Source organism: Artemia sp. Qi Xiang Cuo, chromosome 10 (assembly GCF_049724085.1).
Source record: "Artemia sp. Qi Xiang Cuo chromosome 10, ASM4972408v1, whole genome shotgun sequence".
Taxonomy (NCBI): domain Eukaryota; kingdom Metazoa; phylum Arthropoda; class Branchiopoda; order Anostraca; family Artemiidae; genus Artemia; species Artemia sp. Qi Xiang Cuo.
The window spans coordinates 21,556,722-21,578,474 of record NC_142803.1 but is presented as its reverse complement, the minus strand read 5'-3'; the positions used below and the strand labels follow the sequence as shown (position 1 = coordinate 21,578,474).

At 34.6% G+C, this 21,753-nt stretch overlaps 1 protein-coding gene across 1 annotated transcript; it reads left to right on the top strand.

The window, feature by feature from the left end:
• The first annotated feature begins 2,704 nt into the window (after window positions 1-2,704).
• On the top strand, window positions 2,705-13,569 carry LOC148947576 (uncharacterized). The gene is given in 3 exon segments (XM_089095943.1): window positions 2,705-9,713; window positions 9,716-10,162; window positions 10,217-13,569. Coding segments are annotated over 3 exon segments (10,809 nt in total).
• Window positions 13,570-21,753: the final 8,184 nt, after the last annotated feature.

Below are 21,753 nucleotides of genomic sequence, written 5' to 3'. Positions count from 1 at the left end.
TTTATATGTTCCTTAAGAAATCATCATAAGTAAAAATTTCCCATACATTACATTAAGGATCGATGTAGCTCATTACATATATTAGAGTTAAGAGCGAACTCAAGGACTCAGGAACTGAACCCTGTGGTTCATCCATATTATCATCATTATTTCAGCCAGGAGGTAACTGAAATAACTTTATTTTTTATGTTACATTAATGAATGAACTGTAGCCCGTAGTAACTGGAGTAATAAAAGGAATCATTATATAGATGATCATTATAATTATATTCGTTAAGAAATCATCATACGTAAAAATTTCCTTTGAGCTAACTGGATGAGAGCCAGCTATCCTAACCATTAGACCACGTAGGATACATTATAATATCTGATTAATGAAGTTTATGATAAAGAACAAATTATGGACTTAGTTAGATACCTGATTCTTTGAGGATCGTCTCTTACTATTCCAAAAAAGAAAAAGCCATAGGCTTTTTTCTGTTTGTAATCCGGTTTCTTTACATGTATTATGAAAGATTATACGTTTTGAGACAATATCAAAAAAGAGTATTGCATAGAGAAACGGGATAGTTTAGGGAGAATATGTAAGTTTAATCTTTTCCGGGTTGCAGCGGTAGCTAGCAACATAGTAAGAAACGATCGCACCCCATAGTAAAAACTAAAGTAGCCTGTAACTCCTGAATATAGATTCAGATCAAAACAAGAAGTACACTATTAGAACCACCTTGTCCAAAACCTCTATACAGCAAACTTACCGTCCCTTGGCTTTAATAACAAGGAAAATATATTAGCTTGAAAATCAAGCAAAACGGCTGCAGCCACGGTATTCTCCACATACAGCAACTTTTTCCTTTCCGTTGTTTCCTCCTCAGCTTGCTGGGTACAGGAAAATAATAGAGAGCTTTATAATGGCTCATTTAAAAGGAAATTGCTAAATCTATTTTCATTTGTAATTAAAAAAAAAAAAAATAAATAGAATCAATTTTGACAAAGAAACTGCATTTCCATGTCCAAGCTTGATGAATGACATTATAATCGTACATAGGTTATAACCATATATGACGTAATAAGTGACTGCAATATTTATACACGTTCATCTCTCGAAAAGATAATTTTATTTTAGTTCTAAGTTCAGGATCGCTAAAGTTATTATGTAAACTGCAAAAATATTTATGGTGTCTGAGCAATAATTTTAATTTTTTAATTAAAATTAGAAAAATACCTGAAAATTTTTAAATTAGTTTTATTTTTTGTTAGTTTTTATAATAAGGAATACATTAAAAGACGACCATTTGAAGAACATATCATTGCATATATTGGACATAGTTAGCTGCTCGATTCCTTGAAAAAAAAATCTTATTTTTCAACTGAAAATAGAATAATTCCTGAAAATGTTAAATAAAATAATTTTTTGAAACTGCAAAGTGCAAAAATATTTATGGTGTCTGATAAATAATTTTCATTGTTTAATTCAAACTAGAAAAAACCTGAAAATTTAAAATTAGTTTGGTTTTCCTTTTGCTTCAATTGACTCGCTACGCCATTTTTTTACACCATTAATTTTATTTCATCTCAGTTCAAAGTTATTATTCTACCCTGGAACCAAAATTTTTTGGCTTAACCCATAAAGTACGTATCTCTATATTGTTATCCTATATTTCCAATGAAAAATGTTCAATTTTTTTTATTTTAGTTTTTAGCTCAGAATCGCTAAAGTTAATATGTAAACTGCAAAAACATTTATGAGATCTAACCAATAATACTAATTCTTTAATTCAAACTAAAAAAATACCCGAAAATTTTAGAATTAGTTTTGGTTTTTGTCTCCTGGAACCAAAATTTTTTTTGGCTTAACCCGTAAAGTACATGTCTCTATATTGCCGTCCTATCAATTGCTCTGCCTTTTTCTATAGCACTATAGTACAAAGTGTTATTTTTAATATTATAAAAAGCATTTAGATATAGGTATGTAAAATGCAGTAACTCTTTTAGGGGCTTTGACAAAAATTTGATTTTTGAATTGTAACTGGAGTAATTCCTGTAAATTTAAATTAAATAATATAATTTCATCTCAGTTCAGTTCAAAGCTATTATTGTATCCTGGAACCAAACTTATTCACCAGGGGACTATTTTACCTGTTGGACCAAAAGGATTTGCTTCAGTAATAGCTAACAAAAGGATTATTTCGCAACTGAATAATTAAAGTAATTTACAGTTTTTTTATTTTTCCTCAGTTACTCTGGTGTCCTCACTGAAGTAACTCTATATTAGCATATTTTCCCTACGTGGATTAGTTTGCGCCGATTGTACATTTTTGGGTTTTTTTTTTTTTGTGGTGGTTTTATTGGTTTTTAGTTTTATCTTGTTTTTTTTGTTGTTTTTTTTTGTGTGTCTTTCGTGCTGAAGACGCCTTGTTTGTATACAGGCGAAATATCCGCGTTGTTTTGTTTCTGTTGTTTTACTTTTCTCTCCACTGGCCACAGTCTCGTTTGTTTTTTTTTTTAGAGATTTTTCTCTTTGTTGGTTTATCGCTAAAGTTATAAACTGCAAAAATATTGATGTTATCTGAGCAATAATTTTAATCTTTTAATTTAAGAGATTAAAATTATTTTTAATCCCCCCAAGGTTCGGGGGATTTCCCGAACCTTGGGGATTTGTAAATAATGAACTAAACTTCGAGCTGAAGGTCATGTAAAGTAAAAAATGGTTCATCCCAGTTCTGGTGAAATGGAAAGAGCTTCTGCAGAAAAAGAACAAAAGGCTGCTGTTAATCTCCAAAAGGGAGTTCTTCATCAAGAAGATGTTATTACTAATCCTGATCACAAACTTGCAGCCATACGACGTCAATTAGAGGAACAAAAGCGTCTAATGGAACGAATGGCTCAATCATCCAAATCCAGCAGATCTGGCTCTGTTGCTTGGAGTGTTCATCGTAGTCCTGCAGTAAGTTTTCGAGCAGACAGCTCTGTGAGAGAAGAGCCAATGAGAATTCTTCTAGCTCGTCTTTCCGAGTCCTATAATGGCTCCCAAAGAGATAACCCTTGGCAGGTTGAAAAAGAGCATCTATTAGCTGAAGAAAAAACTCAGAAAATTTCGTACCTTGAAGGTCTAAATAAAAGTCACGAATCATCGCGAGCAGATTTGCAAATACAGAATAACAGTCTTAACAGAGAAATAGCTGTATTGTATGAAAAACTGAATGAGGTACAGAGCAAACAAAGTATTGATGATTCGAACCGACATGTAGAGGAAATGGAAGAAACAATCTCCAAGTTAGAAGAGAAAGTGACTATGCAAGCTGAGCAACTTAAACAATTTGAAGAGTAAAATTGTATGCTTGAAAAGGAGATAAAGAAGAAATCAAATGCTACTACTGATTTAGAAATCGCAATAAAAGAATTAGAATTCCAAATAGACGACTTAACTGAGCAAAATGGTTCTCTAGAAAATCGACTTAAACAAGAAACAGCAGCCGAGGTTGTAAATGGATACCAAAAGAATACATCCCAGTTGCAAGAGGATCTTGATTTTGCTCGTCGAGAGGTGGAGTCATTAAATCAGACTCTTGTTGAGAAGGCTCGCGATTGGGATAATGAAAGGGTAAAACTCCCTGCGGAGTTGAGTTACATCAGTACCGAGTGTGAAAAAGTTAATAGAGAAAAACTGAATACGGATAATTTAATGACAACTTTAAAAGAAGAGTACGATGAAAAAGTGTCTGCCCTTTTAAATGAGCATAATGGACTTAAAGAAGAATTAAGCATCTCAAAAGTTAACTTCTTGGCGCTTAGAGAGTCTTTAAGTTCTTTTGAAAATAATGTAACGCAGTTGGAAACAGAAAAAGCTGTGTTGTCAGCTGAAATTCAAAAACTGAAAGACGGGCATTACAGCGAAAAACATGCAATTGATGAGATAAAACAAAGCTTGGAGAAAGCTAAAGCCCAAGTAGATGAGGACTTTGAAAAGATTATTGACGAAAAGGAGAAAATCAATACCCAAATAAACATAGAAAAAGAACAGAGTCGTGCTCTCGTTGCAGCTTTTGAAATTCAAAAAGAAGAATATTTGTCGCTTATAGCTAGCCTGAAAGAAGGGAAAAAAATGGAAGCACTTCCAAAAACTAACACCCTTGCTCAGCAACCGGAGGTACCGACTAGTCCGACCAGTCCAAATACAAGTCGTCGTCCAAACAAGAAAGGTAATAAAAAGAACAAAGTGCCATTAAAACAAACCGAGGCTCCAAAACAACTTGAACCTGCAGTCGAAGAATCGGCAACTTCGCTGAAAACGCAAATCGAAGTTTTAAATAGAACGATTGTTAAACAGGCAGAGGAGATGAGTGCGTATAAAGTAGCAGCTGATGTTGCTAAAAAAAAATTAGTCGATGTCGAGGAGGAATTAGCCGATACTTTAGCGAAATATGCAGATCAAGCTTCTGAAATAGTGACTCGGTATTCCTCCGAGGTTAATCTACAATTAGATTTAGACGCTGCTAAGCTAAAAATCGATGAATTAACAGCGAAATTAGAAATGTCTACTGCTTATATGGCTAAATATCAAACAATTATTGATAATTTAAATGTTGATCTTACAGACACATTGACTAATTTGTCTAATAAACAAGTTCTGTATGCTGAAATCAAAGCCGAGTTGGATGATATGAAATCACTTTATGAAGCTGAAAAGGAACTTAATTCTAAAATGATGATAGAGATGAAACCATTGGAAGAAGAAAAGGTGGCTGGATATAATGTGAAAGTACAAAAATTGCAAGATGATTTAGAAGTGATAACATCCCAGTATGTCGATCTGAAATCTTCTGAAAGTGACTTAAAACAGCAATTGTTATTAAAGAATCAAGACGTTTCTCATTGGACTTCTGAAGCTCAACGCCTAGAGGAAGAAGCAGAAGAAAAATTAGATAAAATTAATCAGCTTAGTGAACAACTGAATAAAACCAACGCTCAAGTTCAGCATCTTGAAATGCAGCTGGTGCAACAACAGCAGTCTGAAGCTTCACAGGCTGAATTAAGAGAGAGGGATGAGGAAATTAGTAGCCTTATTATGAAATATTCCAGTTTGCAATCTAAGTTGAATAATGTTTGTGAAGAAAATGAACAGTTGAAACAACAGATTTTAGAATTAAATCTGAACTTAGAAGAGAAATATTATGACTTGTATAGAGTACAGGATAGGCTGTCATCATATATCGAGGAAGTAGAAGAAATGGATAGAGTCATTAATTCGTTGAATGCTGATATTGTTGAAAGGAATAAAAAATTGGAAGTGCAAGAAAATGAGAAAAAGGAGTTGGAAGAAAAGCTTTGGGATTCTGAAAATACCTCTAAAGATGCTAAAGCAGAAAGCCGTAATTTCCAAGGTCAGATTTTGGAGCTGCAAGAAAGAGTAAATCAGTTGACGAACGAGAACTCCAGTCTGATGGATGACATAGAAAATCAAGCTCGTATAGTGGATCAATTAGAAACAGAGTGCAGGCAATTAAGAAATACTGCCAATTTCGAAAACAAAGAAGCAGAATATCTTAGTCAGAAAATCCGGAAGATTGACGAAGAAATGCAGCAACTTAAAGAAGAAAAAACTAAAATTGGAAAAGAGTCTGCAGAAAAACAGAGTAAATTAATGAAAGCATTAGTTAAAATAAGACAGCAAATGAATGACATTAGCAAGAAAGATGAAAAGATGAAAGAGCTTGAAGTAAAAGTTCCTGAACTAGAAGATATTACGGACGATAGAAATTCATATATTGAAGAGTTAAACCATAAAATTGAGAAAGCTCAAGAAAGTGTTAACATTTTATCAATGCAGAATGAGATGTTACAAAGGGACCAGAACGACCTTCGGGGAGATATAGTTGCCTTAGAAGACTTATTAAGAGAAAAAGAAGAAAAAATACTAAAGTTAAATGAAGAATTGCGATCTATTTCTGTATCACTAGAGTCGTCAGATATAGCTGAGAAATTGCGCAGTGAAATGCAGATAAAGGACGACCTGTTGCAACAGAATAAAGAGAAGCTGGTTGCAGCTTATGATGAGATAGAGGAATTGAAAAATAGTGTCTTAAGAGTTGAAGGAACTTTAGAAGAGATCAAAGCTAAAAATATTCTGTTGAATTCTGCGAAAGAAGATTTATTAGTTGAAAAAAAGACAGTTGAAAATGAAGTTTTGGTTCTAAATAAAAAATTAGAAGTGATTCTTAAGGCTTTTGAAGATAAGATTAGTGAACGAGATCGTCTTATAGCGGAACTTCGCTCAGGTATTGATGAGATGAAAAAACAACGGGACTCCGGTATTGAAGAAGAAAATGAATATCGGCACAAACTTTCTGCTAAGCGTGAAGAGAAGGATGCTGAAATTGCTTACCTAAGTTCTCGTCTTCAAGATTCAGATTCAGAAACAACAACGCAAATGAGGGGCTCTCTAGTGGAGGGTTGTGACGAAACTAATGGATGGGACGACAGTTTGATCATAGATGAACACATCCAGAAACAGGAATCTATGGCTTATTCTGCTGCAATTCCTCCCAATGATGACGGTTGGGAAGATGGATGGCAAACAGAAGATCTTGATGCGATTCCAGAACAGTCAATATTAACTGCTTTTGCAGAAAATGCTCACTCTCCTTCTTCAGATATTCTCAGTGCTGCTGAGCCAATTGGTTCGGTTGATAAGGAAGAAAGACTACTAAGTGAAGTTGCTTTGTTAAAAACTGAGCTGAAGACGGCATTTAGTTTAGCCGATAATATGAAAAAAGAAAAGGAGGTATTGCGTATGAAATTAGAAGAACAATCAGAATTGTTGAAAGACAGTAGCCATGAGATCGAGCCTTTGAAGAGCGAACTCATGAAAGCCTCCATTGTAAGCCAAGAATATAAAGAACGTGTAGATGATCTACAAAATAGGGCTGATGAAATTACTGAGAAACTAGAACACTCCTTTGCAGAAATTGGCTCTTTACGAGAAGAAGCACATAATTTGACTAGGGCGAATCAAAATTTACTTGCTGAAAAAGACTTGCTGCAAAAGGAATTAGACAAAACTTTCATGAAGCTTGAAGAAGCCATTTCTTTTTATGAAAATAAGCTCAAAGACTTAACAACTGAAAATGAAAAGAATGCACAGCATATTAGTAATTTAACAAGTGAACTGAATAACCTTAGAGAAAAGAGTTGCTCACAGGAGGAAAGTGAGAGTTTGGGGGAGAAACAAAAGGCCGGGGACCTGGAAAAGAAGTTTAAAAATGTCAATGCAAAGCTTGGTAAAGCATTATCTCTTTTAAAAGAAAGAAATAAAACAATTCAAGACCTTGAGGAAAGGCTTAAAACTGTTGAGAACTTTGAGAATATTATAGTCAATCTCCAAAATCAACTTGATCAAAAAGATCAGGAAATTCGAGAATTGGTGGCTGGAGAAATTAAAAGTACTAATGATTTGGAAACTAATTATGTCTTGGAAGAAAGAAATAAAATACTTCAAGACCTTGAGAATACTGTTGCCACTCTTCAAATTCAACTTGAAGAGAAAGATAAGCAAATCGAAAAATTGAGAGCCGAAACTGTTATAGATCATGCTATGATATCAGAAAGAAATAAAAAAATTCAAGACCTTGAAGATCTGCTTACTACCATGGAGAACTTTGAAGCCACTGTTAATACTCTTCAAATTCAGCTTGGTCAGAAAAATAAGAAAATTGAAGAACTAATGGCAGAAACTGTGATTTGTCAGGGGATTATTTCAGAAAAATGTCAAATAATTCTAAATCTAGAAGATGGGCTTAAAACTATGGAATGTTTTAAAGACAGTGTAGCCCAACCTCAAATTCAACCTGATAAGAAAGGCAAAGAAAGTCAAGAAATGATTGCTGAAAGCCAAGAACCAGCGGCTGCAACTGTGAATGATCAGGTTTCGGGAAATCAATCTAACGTTTCGACCAATCCTGCTGTTGTTCTGTCCAAATTTGACAATAGTCAGTCCGCTTTTAATGAGACCTCATTAATACTTGCCGAAGGAATAAGTAATTGTACTGAAGATGAGCTTGAAACTCTACGAAGTAATGTTAAACAGTGGGAAGCTTGGTATAATGAATATTGTCAATTGCTTATGCAAAAAGATGAACAGATTGTGCAATTAAGTAGTGACGTTCGGTGGTATAGTAATGAATTAAATAAATATCAAAGCGGTGAAAGTGAGTCTCAGGCAGTGTATGGTGAATCGGATTTGGAAGTTGCAGACACACTCACTGAGACGGCGAAGAACGTTGATACTTTAAAACCAAACGGTGAAGTAAATCAATTATCACAACAGCTTGAGTGTGCTAAAAGTGAATTGGCACTCTGGCAAGCTACTAACTTTTCTCTTCAGCAAAGATTGGAGGATGCCAATGACTCAGTTAAGCATATGAAAACACAGCTGCAACAAGCCAATTTGCGGGGTGACCAAATCTCTCTTGAAAGGGAGAATATTATTGGCATGAGAACGCGTATATCTGATTTAGATCGAGCGTCAGAAGTACTTGGATCACAGCTGAGGCGTGCAGCACACGAAAAGGCAAAATTGGAAGAAGAACTGGCGGTTAAAGATGAGCAAATTCCACAACTTCAGCAGTCACTTGGTGTGAATAAGGCCAAATTTGAATTGTGTGAAGAGCAAGGAGAAGAGTATAAAAGGAAAGTGGAAGAAAGTAAACAAAATCGCATTCAACTGGAATTTCAGTTGAAGCAATTAACTGAGCTACTTAGTGAACGTGAGCACGAGGCAGAAGAATTGTGGCTCAAGTTGAACCAAAGTGATGCCCATTCCTTTGCTAGTAATGATGTCTTGAATCAACTTCAAGAAGAGAACAGTGATCTTGCAATAGAATGCTCACAGCTGAAAGAAGAACTAAGGCATTTGAATAGAAAGTTGGAAGGATTGCAAGAGAAGAGCAAGGAAGTAAATACTGGTGATTGGAAGAAGCTTCAAAATGATTACCAAGCACTGCAGCAACTTTATAAAGATCTCGAAGGTGAAAAACAATTATTCAAAACCGAATATGAAAGCACATTACAAGCTTACAATACGTTGGAATATCAGAACCATGATCTTGAAAAGATGTTTGAAGCTGGAGAATCAAAAATTGTTTTTTTCAAAGAAGAAAATGAGCGAGTGACTAAGGAGCTCCTGGCCTTGAATTGTGAAAAAGATTCTACATTGGAAGAATCCCAGAAAGTAAAAAAAGAGAATACCGTCTTAGAGCAGCAGATTAATAATCTCAAATCAGTTCAGCAGGAAATCTTCGCCTCTAAAGAAATTGAAGAAGAAATGAAAAGTGAAATAGAAAGGCTAAAATCAGAATTAGAAAGTAAAAAAGCTTCTTTCGAAGCTAATGAAAAAAAGATTAAAGAGCTAGAGGAAATAGTCGTGGCTTTAAATGAAAATGTCGAGAAGCTGAAAACCAAAGTAGAAGACAAGGAAGAAGGAATCTGTGAATTGGAAGAAAGGTTGAAAGCCTCTGCAGAATCGAACATAGAAACTGTAAATCAATTGCAAATTGAAATTAATGACTTCAAAGAAAAAATTCAGGATATTGAAAATGTATCCGAAGAACGACTAAATAAGATTATTTCATTGCAAGCAGAACTAGCTATTTGTTCTTTGACCGAGGCAGATAGAGATAAAATAAGTAACCTTGAAGCTAAAATTGAAATAAATGAAAAAGAAAAAAAGATGCTGAAAATGAAGTGCTTAAATTGAAAGAAAAGTTTAGCAAAGTTGAACAAGAGAAAGTAAACCTTCAAGCTCTGTGCAAATCTTTAAGTGATGATATGATGCTGATAGAGGAGGAAAAGTATAATTTGGAGACAAAGCTAGAAGACATTGAAAAGAATTTAGCAGAATCGAATAAGTTTGAAGATGTTAAAGCCGAAATCGAAAGTCTTAAAAAAAAAATAGATGAAAGAGATCAACTAATGGTGAAAGCAGAAAACATTTCTGAAGAAGTAAAGAAAACCAATGAGGAGCTTCAAGGAAAAGTTTCTGAATTGGAAAGCTTATCCAATCAATATCAAACTAACATCGAGGCTAATGAGAATGAAAGGGTTATACTGTACCAACAGCTTCAAGAACATAAGAAGCTGTCTAAAGAAATTGAAGAAGAAATGAAAAGTGAAATAGAAAGGCTAAAATAAGAATTAGAAAGTAAAAAAGCTTCTTTCGAAGCTAATGAAAAAAAGATTAAAGAGCTAGAGGAAATAGTCGTGGCTTTAAATGAAAATGTCGAGAAGCTGAAAACCAAAGTAGAAGACAAGGAAGAAGGAATCTGTGAATTGGAAGAAAGGTTGAAAGCCTCTGCAGAATCGAACGTAGAAACTGTAAATCAATTGCAAATAGAAATTAATGACTTCAAAGAAAAAATTCAGGATATTGAAAATGTATCCGAAGAACGACTAAATAAGATTATATCATTGCAAGCAGAACTAGCTATTTGTTCTGTGACCGAGGCAGATAGAGTTAAAATAAGTGACCTTGAAGCTAAAATTGAAATAAATGAAAAAGAAAAAAAAGATGCTGAAAATGAAGTGCTTAAATTGAAAGAAAAGTTTTGCAAAGTTGAACAAGAGAAAGTAAACCTTCAAGCTCTGTGCAAATCTTTAAGTGATGATATGATGCTGATAGAGGAGGAAAAGTATCATTTGGAGATAAAGCTAGAAGACATTGAAAAGAATTTAGCAGAATCGAATAAGTTTGAAGATGTTGAAGCCGAAATCGAAGGTCTTAAAAAACAAATAGATGAAAGAGATCAACTAATGGTGAAAGCAGAAAACATTTCTGAAGAAGTAAAGAAAACCAATGAGGAGCTTCAAGACAAAGTTTCTGAATTGGAAAGCTTATCCAATCAATATCAAACTAACATCGAGGCTTATGAGAATGAAAGGGTTATGCTGTACCAACAGCTTCATGAATATCAGACATACTATGCACAGTTAGAACAGCAATTTTTTTCACTACAAGAAGAATTTAATAAGAAAGTTGTTGCAATTGAAGAATTCAGAAATTCAGTTGAGGAGAAGGATAGTCGAATCACTTTACTTGAGGAGAATCACACTGAATTGAAAATAGCCCTTGATAGTAGTCAGAATGAAAAAGCTCAGGGTGCTTTTCATCAGCTTGAAGATGCTTTGACAAATGATAGACGAATTGCTGACAAGTTAAGATCTGAAGTGGCTGACTTGACAAAGCAATTGAAAAATCTAAGTGAACAAGCTAACGACCTACGAGTGTCTAAACAGACCCTAGAATGTGATCTAAGACTGTCGCGAGAATCAGGGGATAAATTGAAATTAAGACTTGACTCTGAGCTAAATATGAATAAAAATCTTCAAGAGCGTATGTATGTAATGTCAAAAGAATTAAGTATATTAAAAGAAGAGGTTGTACAAGATGCTGGGCAAAAGTCAGATAGTTTGTTGTTGCGTAATGAAACGAGTTTGGAAAAGACGTACGAGGAAAGGATTACCAACCTGACGAATGAACTGAAACAAGTTAAGCTGGAAAAGCCCAAGCTTTTGAAGGACTTGAAAACAAATAAAATGAGAAATTCAGCGGAGGTACCTAATAGTAATGAAGGGAAAATAGCAGAAGCCTTCAAAGTAGAAAGGGAATCATATCTGCATCGTGTTGATACGATTGAAGCTGGTAATGAAAAGCTGATTGAAATGAAAGAAGCGCAAGATAATGAAATTCAAAGACTGCATGCACGAATTGATGAACTGAATAAATTCCAGACAGATATAAGGGTATTAGAGCATAAAGTTGATGATCTTGAAGCTGAAAAATCCGGGTCAGAGGCTTTGATTCGTTCGCTGGAAAATGAGCTTGCTGTTGCGAAGTCTCAAGTTGCATCGCTATCAACTGAACTCTCCCAGCTGCACTCTCATCCAACTTTGTTTCTAAATTCCTCTGATGAAGTTAGTCAGATTAGGGCAGAAATGAAGTATTTACAACTTACTATTGATACTCTAACTAAAGAAAGGGATGATTTGAGAAATGCTTTAGGAGAGTATGGACACAAGTCGGCAGAGATGGACTCGGCTTTTAGGGATGATAGCCATAGCCAATGGGAAACTATTGATTTATCTTCTTCTTCCCCAGAAACAGGTCTTCGTCAGCTTGGTGATAACAACTTAAGAAGACAAGTGATGTATCTTGAATCACGGATTTCGGCCAAGAATGCTCAAATAGTGGCCTTATCTACAGATTACGACAACTTGAAAAAGTCGTTTGATGTTAAAGAAGAATCAAGTGACCAAACTAGAGTAGTAGAAGATTTACAGAGGACTGAGACTAGGTTGAAACAAGCATCAGAAGAATTAGCACTAAGTAAATCTCAACTTACTGAGCTACAGGCGGAGTTGGCCAGCGAACAATCATTAACCGAACGAATCAGCAGTGACCTAAAATCGAAAGAGGAGGTTATATCTAAGCTTTACTCAGATGCAAGCCAATATACAAATTTCTATAACTCAGTTCTAAAATTGTACAATGATTATGCCTCAATAGACCCTGAAGTCGATCACTCAAGTGTTGATCTTGACTTCCTTATTGAGGAGCTCCAAACTGCTTTTGAAGATACTGGCCGTACAAGGAGCTTAGAGAAGGAGAGGAACCGATTGAGGGTGGATGTAGAAAGGCTTAAAGAGAGCCTAAAAACTGCTGAGAATGATCGGGCTCTTTTGGAAGAAGAACTGTCAAAGGTTACGGAGGAATATAAGAACCTTGAACAAATTTCATCTCAGTATTTGGAATTACTGCAGCAAGTCACTGCGACTGGGACCGTCCCGTCTAATTTGATAGAGAGCGTTGAAAATTCTGAGACAATACCTACTTCTAAGAGTATATTACCTACAACTGAAGAAGTCGATTATCTGCGACAAAATAATCAACTTCTATCTGAAAGGGTTCAAGAGCTGACACATCTTCTCGAAAGTTCAGAGCCTCAACTTCAATATGCCGTAGGTTCAGGCGCATCTGAAGACAACATGAGACATGAACTAGATGAATCTATGAGAAGTCTTCATGAAAAAGATGTAAGGCTGGAAGAATTCACTTGGGAGGTAACGAAGCTTTTAGAAGAAAGAGATACTTTACAAATGAAGCTATCTACTGCTTTAAGACAAAATATGGACTTGCAAAAAACTGTTTCTAGTCTGGGAGCAAAGTCAGATACTGGAGATGAGATGAAGACTCTTGGAAATAAACTGGAAGAATTACGAAAATTAAATTACAATTTAGACATTCAACTACGCCGACAAAGGGAAGACAGACGACGAATTGAACAGCAGATGATGGGGACGTCCACGTCAAGCAGAATGCAGAGTGGCCAGCGTCGGTCTTTGCCTCAGCGTCGGCTCCATAGTGTCACTTCTCCGGTATCTACGGATTTAAGTCGGGGTGCAGCTCCTGCCCCAAGTGAAGCTAGTGACTTCAATTTGGAATTGACTTTTGACAAAAGTCAACAATTTGGTGAATTAAATGATTCTTCGAGATCGTCATCAAGAATTCAACACATATAGTCCGCCATATTGTTCGTGTGGTTGTATTAGGCAGAAACTCGCAGTTGTACTTATCTACAAATTTGTAATCCCTGGTTGGGTTATCCCTGGCTTATTTACACTTTCAATGATTTTTTTTTTTTTTTTTTTTTTTTAGAACATCGTTTTGCCAAAAAGTAAAAACATATTTCAAGTAACATTTTATGAACCATTTTTGAAGTTAAGTAACGATAAATATGAGCTTAAAGAAATCAGAATAAGGCATTTGAACTTACTTTTTTAGTGAGAGCAATTATGACAATTTACGAAATTATAAGATAATTGATGATAATGAAACTAAAAACAGTGAGAAAAAAAGTAAGATTAGTAATGTAACGTCATATGCTTATAAAAAAGAAACATAATTAACCATCTAATTATTTAAAGGGCGTTCTGTGGAAGAGTAACTAGCTGCGAGCTATATTACGTCACTGTGTAACATAGTCATTAAAGCCACTGGTTTATGGGACGATTTGCGAATATTAGCCTGATTTTTATTACTTTTGTTTTTAGTTTTGTTTTTTGGGTAAACAAATTTATTTATCTGTAAAAAAAAATATGTGAAAATTTAAAAACCAAAAATGTTATGTGTTTATCCAAGGCATTTCTAAAATGAAAAATAAAGGGTATATCAACCACATCATACAGATAAATTAAATTATTAATGGGAATTAAATTTAAACTCAAATAAATCATAAATTTTTCTAAAATAACTTGAAATCTAATTTAAGCAGAACCACTAATATAATGCTCAAGCCGCTTGGGGTCAAGCTAAAACAGAAGATGCATATGAAAAGGGTAAAAAGAGTATTCTTCAGTCCTAGAGAGAGAAAAAAAGAGAAATAAGGATGAATTTCAAATTGAAATCCTTCGACAAAAAAGAAAATGGCCTATATTGGACCAGAAACATGACCCTAAGAAAACCCATTGAGGGTATATCCACATAATGAACCAAAGATGGCAGCATAATAGCTGTAAACAAAATTAAGTTGTTTTAAAAGTAAAATATTGAGAATTGGGACAATTCTTCTTTAAATAGGGAGCATTGTGGTAAAGCTTTCTAATTTAATTTAAAAAGGAACAAACTCTAGCCAATAGTAACTAAAATATTTAAATAAATAATTACATAAAAGCTCAATTTAGTTCATTAAAACTGGGGATTATATAAGTTTCATTGGTATTATTGTTGTAGAGATATTTTTCAAATACAATCAATATTTTTACAAAGAACTTTTACCATTATAAGAAGCTTACAGACATAGTTATGTAAAACTAGAATAATTCATGAAAACTTCAAATAAAATAATCAGTTACTAACCGTTCCTTAACTCTTACTATTATGGCCAATCTTGATTAATGACGTCATAATTATAGGTAGTATCCATATATGAAGTAATGAGTGAATGCAGCATTTATACGCGCAATTCCTGTAGCAAACAATTTTAACACATTTGTCAATTTAAAGTCTAAGCAAATCTACTATTAATTCGATTCTTTATGTATTATGTATTATAAGGCTTCAGTTACTATGGGTTATATTTCGTTCCTTAATGTAACTAATATTAACCCGGATTATAAACAGGAAAAGGCCTATGGCTTTTTCATAGTTGGAAAAGCAAGAGACGATTCTTGTGCTATATTAACTTTTAGTTAGTATGTGTCGTGGCTTTATCTTTACTAGGTTTCAGCTATATCCGATGAAACTTACATAGTCCCCATTTATAATGATCTATATCGATCCTTTATGTATTTGATCTGACTCTTTTTTAGGATTAGGGGTTTTTATATTTCTTAACGTTGGACGTGATCGTCTCTTACTAGTTTGCTAGCTACCGCTGCAACCCGGATATATATTTAAAATCAGCGTAACATCCGATTCTTTTGATGTATCTATTGGTATCAAAATTCCGTTTTTTAAAGTTTCGGTTACTATTGAGACGAGTCGCTCTTACTATACAGTTCGTTACCACGAACTGTTTGATCATATTGTTAATTGTATCACTATAATTAATGACGTTATAGTGCAAGTGGCTAGCACAATCGGCCGTTAACCTAAAGGTTGATGGTTCAAGGCCACCTGGAGGTATTTTTCTAGTTTGAATTAAAATATTAAAATTATGGCTAAGGCACCGTAAAATTTTTTGCAGATTACATAATAACATTAGCGATTCTGAATTGAACATAAAATTTCTTTTAACTTTTCTTTCGTGTCTTAAAAAGACATGGCTTATACTTAAATACATCATAAACCATTTTGATAACACCTACTTACGGGAGCAGCTTGGCGCAGCGGAAGTACACTTGGTATTTTACCCAGAGGTGGATGGATCAAAATCTCATGGAACCTTGCTGGGTCAAAAACCAACCGCTCTTTCTTAGGTTTCGATTCACCGACCTCTGAAGCTGCTCTTTATAATGACAAAAAATAAAACTAATTTTTAAATATTCAGGTATTTTTCTAGTTTAAATTAAAAGATTAAAATTATTGCTCAGATACGATATATATATTTGCAGTTTATAACTTTAGTGATTCTGAACTGAAAACTAAAACAAAATAATTTTTTCATTTATTAGGTCACGTCACTTATTGCGTCATAAATGGTTATTAGTACACAATTGGTGTTAGATATTATCACTTATTAAGTCATATATGGTTATTAGTAGATGAAAACACATCAAAAATGCAGTTTTTTTTGTATAAAGTAATTCAATTTTTAATTTTTTTTTTGTCTTTTAATTAAAAAAGGCACTAAAACTTTTACTTTCCGTTTGAATGAGCCCTTTTGCGAACTTCTCGGACCAAGGGTTCGATACGATCACCCCTGGGGAAAAAAACAAACAAATAAACACGCATCCGTCATCTTTCTTCTGGCAAAAAATACCAATCCCACATTTTTGCAGATAGGAGCTTGAAACCTCTACAGTAAGATTCACTGATACGCTTAATCTAATGGTATGATTTTCATTGAGATTCTATGACTTTTAGGAGGTGTTTTTCCCTTTTTTTGAAAATAAGCCAAATCTTTCAGTCTCGTAACTTTCGATGGGTAGCATTAAACTTGATGAAAATTATATATTTAGCATTAGATCAAAATGGAGTAGATCTGCCTTAATGCTGAACATTTAGTCCAAAATTTGCAAGTCTTATTAATCCATTAAATAGCATTATATAATCCATTTAATAACTTCATTTGGAATAAAATTAACTTTAGAGTCCTGAGGTTTTGCATTTTATAAATTACCTAAGAACACTTGAGTTTCTTACGCATTAAGTTACAGCTGAGCAGTATATCGTGAGCACACAGAATAGTGTAAAAGATCAGAGACCAAAATTCTGAACAGAAGATTGGTACCTTATTTTACATCACTATCATCATTTAAGCTTACCGTAAAAGAACAATGCAGGGCTATCACGCAGTCACTAAACTTTTTCATGAAAGTGCGAATCATAAGGTTTGTCCCACTCACACGAAGAATTCACCTTTTTGACTTTACAGCATTTTTTCATAGAAAGTAACTGAAGTAGTCAGACATGGAGCTGAGAAAGCCATTTTTTAAAGCTTTTTTTCTTTTAATAATAAATGAAAATACTTTTTGTTTCTTTAACCAAGCAAATAAACAAGTATACACTATTGTATTTGTAGACACTAATTTGTATGTTGTTTATTTGGCATTTTCCATATGTCTTCTGCTATTGGTTGAACTTTGCAGACTTTCGTAAAAAGTTAAATAAAGTTCAACTTTGTTCCGACAGCAATAAAGTCAACAAAGTTATTTGGGAAAACGGTTTATCAACCTTATGGACAGCTTTGTTAACTTTATTGACGCCGTGGGAGCCCCGCATAAGGCAAGCGCAATAGCGTTTAACGGTATTTCAGAAACCTCCCTAAGAACTAGACTTAATTACTTGTGACTGGAAATATCATAATGGTTCCTCAAAAATTAAAAATAATAAATGGAAAATAAGTGAGCGACAAGAAAATTATATCAAGCATTTATCTCCACGTCCAAATCATAAATGAGACGGAGTTTCGATTTATGTTTTGTTTATTTGACAATTTTATTATTCATAAAGAAAAATAAACACGCTAAGACTTGCACACCAGTAAGGCTGGCTCGTCTGAAGTAGTATTAGATTTTAAGACTTTCGGCTGTTTTTGCTTGAATTTCAGATTGAGTAGTCTCTAGACCCCAACAAAGCAAAAGGGAAGAGTCAGAAGCCTTCGGATCAGCATTATGAAATGGGGAAATCTACATCTCCAGCACCATTCTTTAGGTTCAATATGTATACATAGTATTCTTTAGTTGACGCATTTTGGGGATGCTGATGTTCTGCCAGATCGATCATGGGTTGACGTCTCCAGTCTGCATCAGTCTTTGCTTGCTCCCGTCCGTGCATGCTAGATTTGTCAAGATAGGTTGATAGAGCTCTCAAGCCGTTGTCTGGCCGACTTAAGCACCAACACTATGCCAAATTCAAAACTAGCATCTCTAATGTTGAATCATGCTTATTTGGGCGATAATTCAGTATAAAATTATTGAGCAGCTTTATAAACTACACCCAGTTCTGTTGGCTTGACCAATGGATCAAGCACGACCAGTCATGCTATCACATGCTTCCATTCCCAGGTAGCCATGTCCAAATGGCAAATATTTTACATTCCCTTTTTCATCGATTCTCAATATGTTTGAAACGGTCCTTACAAAGGACAAGTTGATAAAGTTACTAGCAAAGGTTTAGGCTAGTTACTGTGCTTTTTGCCTTATCCGATGAAACAAGCCATCCTCGGGCTGGAACAAACAGTTAAAGTTGTTGGACAGGCCGAGTACATAAGACATAAAATAAAGCTGTGCTTTCATCAGGGGGCTCTGAAGCCTTTCTAAGATCTTTTATGATTTTGAGTTTTATCTTCAAAATCACATTCGTGAAATACAGCTCTGGACAAGTCAGTCTGGACTTGTCCCATTTAAAGATAGTATTGGGGCCACGATTAGTGATAAGGAACCTGATAAAGAGAGATGGACAGAACATTTTGAGAATATGTAAATCCACAATAAAGTTGAAGGAAGTGGTTTAGAAAAAAAAATCTTTTTTTGCTATTTGGAAGTGAAGTAACATCTATTTTGGAGAGGAGTTAGACAGCACTAAAAGGATTAAAAAATCGTAAGGCTTAGATGCTGATAGTATGGTAAACGACCTTTTGAAATTTGGTGGTTGCGAAATTAAGTGTGAATTAGTGAAGATTATAAAATGATTTTTAGAAAAGGGGAAGTGCCTAGTGGTTTTATGAAAACTTTAATTAAACCCCTTTATAAGAAAGGGGTAATGTGGTTAATTACATTAGCTTGGTTTCTACAGCAAATTACTTTGCATGATGATGCTTATTAGACTAAGATATGTCACAGGTAAAGTTTTAAGAGAAGAACAGTATGGTACGGGAGGGGGAGAGTCTGTGTTTACCGTATTTTCACACTTAGATTAACAATTGAGAAGAGTTTGAGACATTAGAGCCCTTTATTACTCGGTTTCATTGATTATAAACAGGCAATCCATTTACTCAATTTAAGAGCTTTAGTGAAGATTCCATCCTCGTATGGAGTAACTGATAAATACATTGAGGGGATTAGTGCTAAGTACGAGAAAGAATTTACTACAATTAAGACAGGAAGTTAGGTTAGTAGCTGTTTTGGTGTTGAATCAGAAGTTAAGCAGGGTTGTGTCCTAAATATATTTATGTGGATTGTTTCGGTGGACTTTGTCCTATGGAATAGGACAAAGGCTATGGGTGAGCATGGAATCAAATAGATCGGTAAAACTTTCCTAGGCTTATATTATGTAAATGATTTGACAGTCCTAGATAAAAATGTTAGCAACATGAATGAGTTTTTAAAAGATTTGAAAGTTCAGGGTGCAAGAATAGATTTGAAAATTAATGTTTATAGGACTACGTTACTTAGACTTCGAATAAATGTAGCTAAAGACGTGACGTTGGGTAAAGAGAAGCTTGATCAAATACAAAGCTTCACTTACTTCGGTAGCATTATTAGCAAAGACAGTGAAGATTTAAGATGTAGAATAGTCATGACTCAAGATGTTCTTTCACAGATGAAAAAAGCTTGAAAGAGTGTGAAGACAAGTCTGCAAACCAAGATTAGAATACTGAAATCTACGAGGTGATGGTTCTAAAATGTGGGCGCTTCGAAAAGCAGAGCAAGATTTGTTAAACGTTTTCCATAAGAATTGTCTTAGAAGAGTTTTAAGCACCTTTTTACTGACCGTATGCTAAACAAGCTGTACGAAAATTTGGCTATCCCACTCTCCATGGCTATAATGAAATAAAGGTTGCAATGGCTAGGACCCGTTTTACGGATGACAGTGCCAAAGATTTTTCTATTTGGTCATTAATCTGGGGTCAAACAAAAAAAACAGGTCGCCACTAAATGGGGTGGGAAGATGATATAAAGAAGCATTTAAACGAAAATAGAACTTCATGTGAGTGTAGCGCTGAAATGATCGGGGATTAGATGTCACTTAGATCGAGTCAGATGAATATTGTCCTTCAGATTGATCCAGCAGCATGTTTACCATCCTTCACTCCTTGACCGATGGGACCCTAATGAACAAGAAACAATATTAATATGTCCCCTCCCAAAGCCAAACAATTTTTTTTTGTCCTAAACGTTTTGAAACTTAGACCCACAAGTTCTTCAACTTCGGGAATTTAATTTACAAAAACAATCTGAGTTTGAGGGCACGTGCCCCTGAGAATAGAAAAAAAAACTTATTTCCTGATCAGCTGTAAGCTTTCAGGATCAATTCCTTGACCAAAAGAACCTAATTTTTTGGGGTAGGGGTTACGTAAAAAAAGCGAACCTAAAAATTTTAGATCGTACCTTACCCGGTTTTGTAAATCCAAATTTTCCTACAAAGTTGATTTCATCCGGCACACAGGATAAATCTCAAATATATACTGAGATAATTTCAGAATTCGGACTAAACATAATTGGAACTTTTCGGCAATTTAACATGAGAAAATGGGGATTAAAAAGTAATTACTTACAGTGTAGCGCCTGGCAACATCATTGAAAAAGTAGAAAATGTTGTGTATTCACTGTGAATAATATTCATTACAACAGGATTAAATCTCAAATTCCTAGGTAAGCGATAATTAAGGGGCGAAAGCAGTCCAATTCGCTTGGCTGTCTCTTCAACGTTAAAGAAATTTTGCTTGTTTAAAGAAACAGATATATTAGAGAACTTAAATTGTGGTTCACCTGATTTGGGAGACTAATGGCTATCATTTGGTCAGGTTCACTTTTTTTTCTTATGCTCCCTCTATTTTTAAATGCATTTTTGTACAAAAACTCTTTTGGCTTTGTTCAAGAAAACGATACTAACAACTTTAATAAAATTCATACTAGCTTGTAAATATTTTCAACTCAAACTATTTGTTCAGACAGTTTATCTTGATTTTACTCAATTAAAGGCTTTTTTATCCTTTGTTTTTTTTTTCGCTGCAATCGATTTGGAGTTACGGAACCCTCAAGTTGAACAGGGGTTGTTTAGTTTTTGGGTCAGTGTTTCAATATCAGGCGCCGTGTCCTGTGCATGATACCACTAAACTTGGATAAACATGCCGTATCCGCTGTATGCCGTTGTTCAAAACCAATCGAAATATATCAAGAATTGAGCAAGTTCTATTCAAGAGATTGAAAAACTTTTTGAGCTACGGGAAAAAAGCGCAATAAATAGGACTTAATTTAATTAATGTGCAAACGGGCAGGGAAAAGTTAAAACAAATATACGTGAAACGTGGAAGACCAAGACTTCCAAAGTATTTCCTTGACTTGGAGGAAATATCTATGCAAGAAGAAACCATTATAGAACCACCAAGACTAAAACCAATTACAGCGGGCCGCAATTTAACTTCTGAAATCGTGAAGACTGCTCGTTGGATAGTCAATGTGCCTTATTTTCTGAAGAGCTACGAAGATCTTGTAATCAAACATATGTAAGTACGAACTTTTAATTTTATAGAAAAATGATATGGTTTCCCAGCCTGACCCCAAAGATGGTTAGATTAACCCCCCACCCCTCCAAAAACAAAAAAGCAAAACAAAGAACTGTAGAGGTTCAGAATAATTTAACGGTACTTATTAAGAAAG